The sequence below is a fragment of the Humulus lupulus genome, chromosome 6 (assembly GCF_963169125.1).
Source record: "Humulus lupulus chromosome 6, drHumLupu1.1, whole genome shotgun sequence".
NCBI classification, from domain to species: domain Eukaryota; kingdom Viridiplantae; phylum Streptophyta; class Magnoliopsida; order Rosales; family Cannabaceae; genus Humulus; species Humulus lupulus.
Window position 1 is genome coordinate 211975752 of NC_084798.1, and position 9687 is coordinate 211985438.

The window sequence follows — 9687 nt, forward strand, 5'->3', positions numbered from 1 at the left end:
TTTTTTAATACATGCTTCTTATTGATATGAATACATGCTTCTTATTCTGTAATTGATGCTTTTATAGGGTCAGAAGTTGATTGTTAGTGTGTTAATAATTGTGAGTGCTTGGAGTTAGTGATTGGAGTCTTACTTATGGATGAATACCCCATTCTTCAAGTGAGTTGGCTTCTAGTAATGGTTATGGATATGTATGCTAACACTTTTCAGTATATTTGTTTTTGATTTTTTTTTGTAGGCTTTTGATTCATTGATTGTGAGCTAACTCAACTCTTGGACTTGTATTAGTTTGTGCCTAGATTTTGATTGCAACACAAAGAAAATCTTATTTGCATAATTATTTCTTTATTAAATATTTATGGTAAAATTGACTTTTTCAATGGTTGTATATTGTAATGTAAAGAACAAGCTTAGTAGTGAACCATTATAGTCCCTTTGTTCTCAATATGCAATATCTGATGTGAGCTCTTTTTCTCCCTCTCTCTACTTTCTTTACATCTTGGAATTCTTTGATTTGAATTTTTGATTTTGAAAACTTGGGCTAATAAATTTATAATAAGCATTATTTATGAAGACATAGATTTTGATAGTTAAAATTATGATTAGATGGATGCGAAGAATGTAGACATTGACGATCATGCTTCTTGGCCTGAGGCTATTGAATCACATTATATTGGTCTTTTGTATGAAGAGGCTAAAAAAAGATTACAAACAATTACCTTGGACAAAAAAGGATGGCTAAAAATAGAAAATGACATATTTAATTCTTTTGGAAAGAGATATAAAATGCCTCAATTGAAATCCAAATTCAATCGGTTGAGAAAGGCACATCGAGAATTTTCTCATCTTTTGGAACAAACTGGTATGGGATGGGATCCTCGAACAAATACTGTTACAGCAAGTGATGAAGTATGGGACACTTATCTAAAGGTAATAGACTTATAGTATACTTGTGTTGTTGATTACTTGATTATTCTAAATTCCTATTATGTAGTAATGTTGTGTGTTTTTGGATTTTTGTAGAAATATCCAAATGCCAAGAGATTTTGAAAAAAAGGATTGCAACATTATGAGATGCTTGGAGAAATATTCAATAATACAACAGCCACTGGTGGTATGAGTTATGCCTCCACTCAACTTCTGCCTTCTTCAGTTGAGGAACGCCAACAAGAGCGTCATTTTGTTGGCACTGGAGCACATGTTGATATTGATTTTGAATTTGATGGTGATAATTATGGAGAGGAAGAAGAAGTTACTGGTGTACGTCGTCGAGCTACTTCTGCTCCACCAGTTGCACCAAAACCAAAAGAGAAAAAGAACAAAGGGGCTAGTTCTGCCTTCGACCAAGTGATGGGAGAACTTGCAAAAAGTATTTCTGCTAAGACTGAGGCATCATTAACACGGAGTGAGACTATGCGTAAGTATTATGAATCGAGAGAAAAAAGAATTAGCGAGGAAACCAGCAAAGTCACTAATTCTTACAATGTGGAAGATTGTCAAAGCATTCTTGATGGTATTCCAGATCTGGATAACAAAATATACCTCAAAGCGTTGCATGAGTTTGTAGCAACCCCAGAATGGCGCGGAATATTCATGAGAATGAATGAGGAGCGTCGACGTGCTTATCTTGATTCATTGTTGGAGTGATTTAATATTGTTTATTTATTATGACTTTGTCTGTTATGAACTACCAAACCATGAAGTTTACATTTTCTTAGATAATGTGTAATGAACTTGACTTGGTGTTTATTGTCGTGATTGAACTTTTATTATTGTCATAATTAGGTACCTAAGATGGATGATTCAGATGAGGAGTTTGAAATATTATTTGGTGATACTTCGTCTTCATCAAGCGAGGAATTAATTGGTCAAGTTCTCATGGCTAATCGAATACATGAGATGCAAAAATCTCAACAGATTAGACGACCACTACGCACTTCAAATATGTCTGGACGTCAATATTTACTTGAGCTGCTAAATGGACATCCTGATAGATTGTTTTACACAATTAGAATGGACGTTAATACTTTTATATCTTTATGTCGTCAATTAGTTGAAATGGAAGTCATAGAACATGACAAGGTAATTAGTGTTGAAGAAGCTGTTGTCATGTTTCTATGGATAGTAACACACAACCAACGAGTTAGGAATGTGGCCGAAAGATATCAACATTCGGTAGAAACTGTTTGTCGTCAGTTTGGCAGAGTGCTAGATGCATTGTGTTATTTAGGAAATGAAGTAATAAGGCCTCTGCACTTTAATACTGTGCAAGCAGAAATTCAAAATAATTCGAAGTATTTCCCATGGTTTAAGGTAAATTTTATATATTAATTTTAATAAAAAATTTGTTATAATTCATATCAATTTAATTGAAGTTGGTAATGATATATCTGATTTGTTATGTAGGATTGTGTTGGAGCAATTGATGGTACTCATGTAAGTGCAGTTGCACCAGCTCTAAAACAACTTGCATATAGAGGAAGAAAAGTAGATGTAACACAAAATGTAATGGTTGCATGCTCCTTTAATATGATGTTTACTTATGTCTACGCTGGATGGGAAGGAACAACCAATGACTCTCGAGTGCTTCTTGATGCAATTAGAAAAGACGATAACTTTCCCATGCCACCACCAGGTCTTAAATTACACTTGCCTTGATGCATTATAATTTTCTTTCACATTCCCTTGTTCATAATAAGTGATTTTAATATAGGTAAATACTATGTTGTTGATTCTGGCTATCCAAATATGCCTGGGTTTCTAGCACCATATCGTGGTGAGCGTTATCACTTGCGTCCCTTTAGAGGAAGAGGGAACCATCCTAGAGGTGCGATGGAGTTATTCAATTATAGGCACTCATCATTGCGCAATGTGATTGAACGTTGTTTTGGACTTCTTAAAGCCAGGTTTCCCATTTTGAAGTCAATGCCTCCATACTTGCTTGGAAAGCAACGTCGAATACCAATAGCATGTTGCGCTATCCACAACTGGATCAAAATGCATTCTATTAATGATAGAATGTTTGAACAATATTAAGTTGATGCTACACCTGTTGAAGATATTGAAGGAACTGAAAGCCAATCTAATACAACAATAGAAAACCAACAAGAAGGAGATGAAGCAGGAATTTCTGAGGCACCACAGATTAATTTCAGTCAAGCTTATATGGCTAAGATGGAAAATATTAGAGATGACATTGCTGGACAAATGTGGCTTAGTTATAACAATAATGTTTAGTTAATTAAAAATATGTAACTTTAATTTAGAAAAAAAATCAAAATTAACGACAATGCAATATTGTTATAAATTTAATCAATGCACTATTATTAAATTTTAATTTATCAATATAATTAAATTTTACTTAATTAAATTTGTAGATAAATTAAAATTTAATATTATACAACCTATGTATATAAAATATAAAAATAAAAATAATATTCAGATTCAGCTGAACCAATCATGTTTTCAGTTTCTGTTATATTTTCAAATTTAATACCAATCACAGATTCAATTTTTTAAAACTCAAAAACAGTTTCCTGACATTGAACCAATCACATTTTCATAAACATGTTTTTAGTCACTAAATTCAGATTTTCATTTCAGAATCTCACTTTTCAAAAATACAGTTTTCTAATCACGAACCAATCAGACCCTAAGGGAGCGTGGCCGGAACAATTGCCTAAAGTGCTCTGGTGGTACAGAACTTCCCACTGAACAGCACATGTTATACCCCATTTTCCTTGGCATACGGGTATGAAGCTATGTTGCTGTCGAGTTGGTTCCACCTTTGCACCGCAGATTAACATATGACCAAGACTCTAATAGCCAGCTATTGATGGAATCCCTGGACTTAATCGATGAAAAGTGTGAACAAGCCCAACTCTGAGTAGCTGCGTACCAACAGAAGGTCGCCCGGTATTTCAACTCTAAACTACGAGAAAGAAAATTCAATGTTGGAGATCTTATACTTTGAAGAGTTTTTCTAAACACCCACGACTAAGCTACTAGAGTACTCGGACCTAATTTGGAAAGGCCATACCAGATCGATGAGGTCCTTCACCCAGGCACTAAACGGAGATCTCGTTCCTCGCTATTGGAATGGAGAACACCTGCGCAAGTATTACCAATAAATAATTCTTCTTAAAGAATTGGCTTGTATTAATTTTACTTTTTACAAGTTTTAAAAAAGGGTTGGTCATTTTATGTGATTGATCGCTTATAAGTGTAAGATCTTATTAATCACTCGTACAGACATGTTTAGTCCATTTATTATGAGAAATAAAAGGGACTGTGCACAGCCAATCATTTCTTGCCAATTATTGTATTTATTACAAGTATTTGCTCATTACGTGTGTTGTTTTGCTGTATTATAATTCTAATCACATTGCTACGAGCAGTAATGTTCGAACAGGTTCTAGTCAAGGCAAGTGACCAAGGACCTAAAGCTCCTCGATCACTTGGGGGGCATATAAGGCACCTAGTAAGCAAAGCATATCAAAAGGTATGTAAACACATGAGCAAAATAAGTGAAAGCATGCTATGGTACTTAGAGTATTTTTCAAAATTTTATATTTTGTTAAATCAAACCAAAGTACTATGCTAAGTTCGGTCATGCGAACAGATGTTATAATAAAGTAAAAACATATTATAATATCAAAAATGCATCCTTTTACACCGCGAGCAGTATTGCTCGAATGTAATTGTTTAATTAAAAGTAAAAGCTGCCCATGCAGCAATAAAAAAAATATATTGTCTTTACATCATGACCCGTAGGTCATACAATTAAAAAAGATAAGAAATAAAAACAGGAAGAGACTAAGGGGCTGGAGGATCTTGGGGAGCATCCTGGTTGACCACTTCTTCAGCATTAGCTTCTCCTCCCTCCATTCCAGTGGCCAGCGAGATCTCAGGGGAAGCAGGAATCCTTGCTCTTTCTTCCTCTGCCAGTCGAGCAGCACGGCGAGTGAGCTCGACGTTTCTTGCATTCTTAGGAAGGTAATTGAAGTTGGCACCCTAGTTGTGCTTCCAAAAATCATAGAAGCACCAGAGTGTGGCATTCTTGTACCTTTCCAAGTTACTGGCATTGGCTTTCTCAAGCTCCTTGATTCAGCCCTCCAAGGTTGTATTCTCCTGTCTACTCGCAGCCAAGTCCTCCTCGAGTTGTTTAGCCGCGCGGTAATTGACGCAGTTAGACTCCTTGAACTGGTCCCTTTGCTCGATGGCTTTGTCCAGAGACTTTTGCTTCTCCCTCAACTCCTCATCCAGTTTGTTCTTCTCCTCGAGCACCGCTGCAAGCTGTTCGGCATATTTCACTTCGGCAGCTTTAAGTTCATCAACATGTCGTTGCTCCAAAGATTTGGTCTGCTCGGTAACAGCACTCGAGCAGAGACAGCCGACAGTAAAGGTCAGCACTGCCTGCGGTCAGAGCAAAGGTTAGACTAACTGTAGAATATAGAAGGGTTGTCTCCACAGAAAAAGATGACTTACACTGGTAAACTCGTTCAAGGAGCAATTTAAGACCTGGTCGACATCCATCGCCTCTGTCGCGACCATCGCCTCTCGGCAGCGATCGTGCTTTACAATTTTCACGACCCTGTCCTTAACCGATCTGAAGGCGCGACTAGTTATGTCGCCCCTAGTTGAAGCAGGACCGGCCTACTGAGTCTGGTCAGTTGGGGCCGCTGGAGATGGAGTCAACCCGGCTGGAGCAGGGGGAGTTTGCTGCTCGTGAGGAGAAGGTGGAGTTGCATTGGCTGAGGGCCCGTCCTCTGGGAGGCCTGCATTGCGAGGCTACTTAGCCTGAGGCGCTTTACTGCTTTCCTTGGGACGCCTCTTGCTTGTTTTCTTTTTGCTCGAGGGAGCCGCGAAAGCCTCAAGGGTGTTGTAAATGTCGAACACATTCACGGAGTCCATATCTAAAACAGAAGCAAACATTCGAGTAGTGAGGTAGTATAAATAATTAAATATGTCATGTCAAGAAAAGAAACGGAAAAAATTGTAAGTGAAATACCCGAGCTATTATTACTAGTCACTATACTATAGACTCTACTAGTCTTATACTCACTCTCTGACATGAGAAGTCTGGACCTAAATTGGAGCATATTTAAAATTTTCGTCCCCATCGAATAGGTGACAGGGAATTGGCAAGCTATCTAAAAGAAATATAACTGTACCATTCTCGTCTGAAGACTTGTCCAAGTGTTCGACAGGCTTAGTGGCCTTCTTTTTCCCTTTCCCCAAGGGGCAGAGGGCCTCTCTGCTGGAGGAGTGCCAACAGGTTCCCTGATCGTGACCCCAGTTTGTCTCCTTCGTGGAGGTGACACTGGTGGTTGCTGCTCGGGTTCTTCTCCGCCCGTGGCACTCCCTACTGTTGACTCCCTCATGTCCTGATAAGGGGCCAAAAGGCCAACCAACCTAAGGTTAGCCTCTGTGACCAGATGTTTGACGCTTTTTTCTACGTCAGTCATGCTGGCCAAGAGGGCTGATCTCAGTTCCATGTCTGGAGTTGGGTCTGGTCGCAGCCATGGGCCTGGAAGGAGAACACTAAATAAAGATTAACAGCCAGTGATACAAAGGTTTTACCTCCTTGAGCAAAGGCCAGATTGTCCACGATCATGTCGGTCGTGAGGAAGTACTCCTGGTAGTACCTCCCCATTTTCGATGTATGGGTGGTGTCAGTCAGGAAGGTGCACCCGGTTTCCTGATGACAGAAATGAAAAAACCTCGTACCTTCTTGGTTGGGGTTAGACTTGAGGTCAAACAAATAGTTAACCTCATGAGGAGTTGGCACGGGCCATTTTTTGTGGCTGTACAGGATATAAAGTGCTGCAAGCATTCTATATCCATTTGAGGTTATTTGAAAAGGGCAACTCCGAAATATTTGGCCACCCCTTGGAAAAATGAATGAAGAGGCAAGGTAGCCCCTGCCTCAATGTGGAAATTCGACCAGACACTGAAGGCACCTCTAGGAAGGTTCGCCCGTTGGTCCTAGTTGGGTCGGACTAAGGTCACCCTCGTGAGACCATTCTTCCTGATGTAGTTGGCGATCATCCTGATCGTCACTCGGCTCTCAGGTACTAAATACCACTCAACATCTGGCTGAATGGCATGTCGAGGCTAAGCGTGTGTTTGGATATTGGGGTCAGGAATATTTTCAGCTCAACCACTGGTCGAGGGAATTTCAGCCCGAGGAGCAGGCTGATGTGAAGGATTGGGGGTTTTCTTTTTCTGGGCTTTGGTTTTAGCATAAGCCATATTTTGGGTAAAGACAGGTGGAGTGTTTGAAGTGACACGAGAAAATGGGATGTCAGGTATTAGTGATGATGGTTGTTCCTCGTCCTCAAGCAGTTGAGCCAATAAGTCATCGTCGATAGGTCTTTCTCCTCCCCACAGATCTTGCATGAAAGCTGCGAAGAGAGAAAGGATGAGATAAGACGCACAGCTTGAGAGCTTATGTTGAAAGTTGGAATAACGTTGCTCGCGTATACGACCAGCAACATTCCAACAAAAACACTAAGTTCTATGCGAGCAGTTTGAAAGGCAGATAAGCGGAAATAAAAAGTTTTTTGGAAAAAGAGCTTTTTCGACTCCGAAGGGGCGGGAAAAACCCAGTTTTTCAACTAGCCTAAAAATCAAATTTTACGCCCTAAACTTACGCCCTAAACTTACGATCTTGACTATCAAACTGGCTCCTAAATCCTATAGAACAAAACTACGCTACCCTATCAAGCATCAATATTCGGGGATTAATACACCCAATACTCATGCATTTCTACCCAAGAACACGAAAAATTTCAGAACTCAAAACAGGCATATAACAGTATGCATGGCATGTCAGAGAGCATGAAAGTTGAAGAAATTTACCTAGATGAAGATTGGAGGTTCTGAATGAAGCGACTTTAGGTGTGTGAACAGAGAATCCTTAGAACAAGCGACGGATGATCTTCAAAGTTTATGTGCTCTGGGTTGAAGTTCTTGAGGGTTCTTGGTAAGAAAGTGGCAAGTAATAAGTGAAAAGGTGAATTCGGGGATTATTTATAATGGCTGAAATGTGATAAAAAGTGGTAATCATGAGTTATATTTTTCAAGGCATGGGGAAGTGTAAAAGTCGTCAGAAGGGTTACTTGGAAATCGAAAAGGCATGATTGGACGCGATTAGGTCACCTTTTTCGAGGAAGCATGAATAGCTCTAACAGATTTCGTAGGGTATACGAAAGGTTAGTTTCCTAAGTTTACTTATTGTTGGTCGCAATAAATAGACATGGGGGGCAAATGTTTATCCAAAAAGCAGTCATGGATGACATGGCAAGAATTTTTAACACGTGGCAAAGATGCTGCTCGCCTATCGACCAGGGATGCTTCCATGTGCGAGGGTCAAGTTTTATATACGACCTGCCTGGTCGTATACTTCGTTTATTTATGTATAAATTTGTATAGTTGTAATGATTGTCGAGAATATCTCTTCATTATAACCTGAATATCTGTTTATTAAGGAAAGATATGATTAAATGACTCATATAACCCTCCTTGAGCCTATAAATATACAAGAAATAGCTCAAGGGGAGATCTTTTCTTTTAGAGTCCTCTTTTCTGATCTGAGAAGAAGAGAATTGTATTGCTATTATCCATCGTCTGTATTATTTCTCCTTCTAAGGTTTGTGAAACTCATAGAACCCTAGTTCTTTGATCACACCTTTGAAGGTCAAAATTAATAATAGTATCAAGTGGACGTAGGTCATTACCAATCTTTGGGGCCGAACCACTATAATTCTTAGTGTTCTTTACTTTCCATTAGATTGTATTTTTAAGCATCGTGCTATTTTCCTGTCGTTTATTTGACTTCATGTCAGTTGGCCTAAACGAGGGTCAACAATATGCTTGAAGTATGAGAAGATCCATGCATGTCCGAACGATTGTGTGTTATATCGTAAAGAGTATGCAGACATGGACACTTGCCCAGAATGTGATTTACCCCGCTACAAACCTAACAAGAGTAAGGAGATTAGGAAACTTATTCCTCAGAAAGTGATGTGGTACTTGCCTTCGATTCTGTGGCTTAAGCGATTATATCAAAGTGCAGAGCACTTTGAAAACTTAATATGGCATGAGACTAGGCGAGTGAAAGATGGTTAACTTCGACGTCCTGTATATTTGCAGGCTTGGAAAAAAGTTAATAACTTAAATCCAGAATTTAAAACTGAAGCAAGACATCTTCGTCTAGGTCTAGCTGTCGATGGTGTAAATCCACATAAATCTCTAAGTAGTAGGCATAGTTCAGGGCCTGTCTTCCTTGTTATGTACAACCTTCTTCCGTGGTTAGTGATGAGAAGAAAGTTTTTGATGCTCACGTTAATGATTTTAGGCCCAATACAACCGGGACACGATATAGATGTTTATTTGGCACCATTAATTGATGATTTGAAAGATTTTTATGAAAATGGTGTTGAGGCATATGACAATTTTAATAAATAAGTCTTTAACATAAAAGTTGTTTTTGTTGTGGACTGTTAATGATTTCCCAGCTTATGGTAATCTATCAGGGTTAAGCACAAAATGTTACCAGGGATGTCCAATATGTTGCACTAACACAAGGGCTATTCGTCTGTCGAATGGGCACAAGGGCTTATGGCTGAGAACATGCATGTTGTTTGTTGTATGTTTTATTTGAATTGAATTTATAGGTACTAA

The 9687-nt window shown here is 38.8% G+C and overlaps 1 protein-coding gene and 1 pseudogene across 1 annotated transcript; both read left to right on the forward strand.

Annotated features, from left to right (window-relative positions):
* Positions 1-606: 606 nt before the first annotated feature.
* LOC133785953 (uncharacterized protein At2g29880-like) lies at positions 607-1749 on the forward strand (annotated as a pseudogene).
* A 759-nt stretch (positions 1750-2508) lies between these two features.
* Positions 2509-3237, forward strand: LOC133785954 (uncharacterized). Its single transcript, XM_062225167.1, has 3 exons — positions 2509-2635; positions 2714-2953; positions 3038-3237. Exons 1-3 carry the CDS (start codon positions 2509-2511, stop codon positions 3235-3237), a joined length of 567 nt encoding a protein of 188 aa, XP_062081151.1.
* The last annotated feature ends 6450 nt before the right edge of the window (positions 3238-9687 follow it).

Bases quoted from the DNA above. Each gene is read 5' to 3' on its own strand.
- LOC133785954 (XM_062225167.1), top strand. From the start codon at position 2,509: ATGGTTGCATGCTCCTTTAATATGATGTTTACTTATGTCTACGCTGGA. The intron at 2,636-2,713 runs GTCTTAAATTAC...ATTTTAATATAG, and splicing joins CTTTCCCATGCCACCACCAG to GTAAATACTATGTTGTTGAT. The intron at 2,954-3,037 runs GTCGAATACCAA...AACAATATTAAG, and splicing joins ATACTTGCTTGGAAAGCAAC to TTGATGCTACACCTGTTGAA.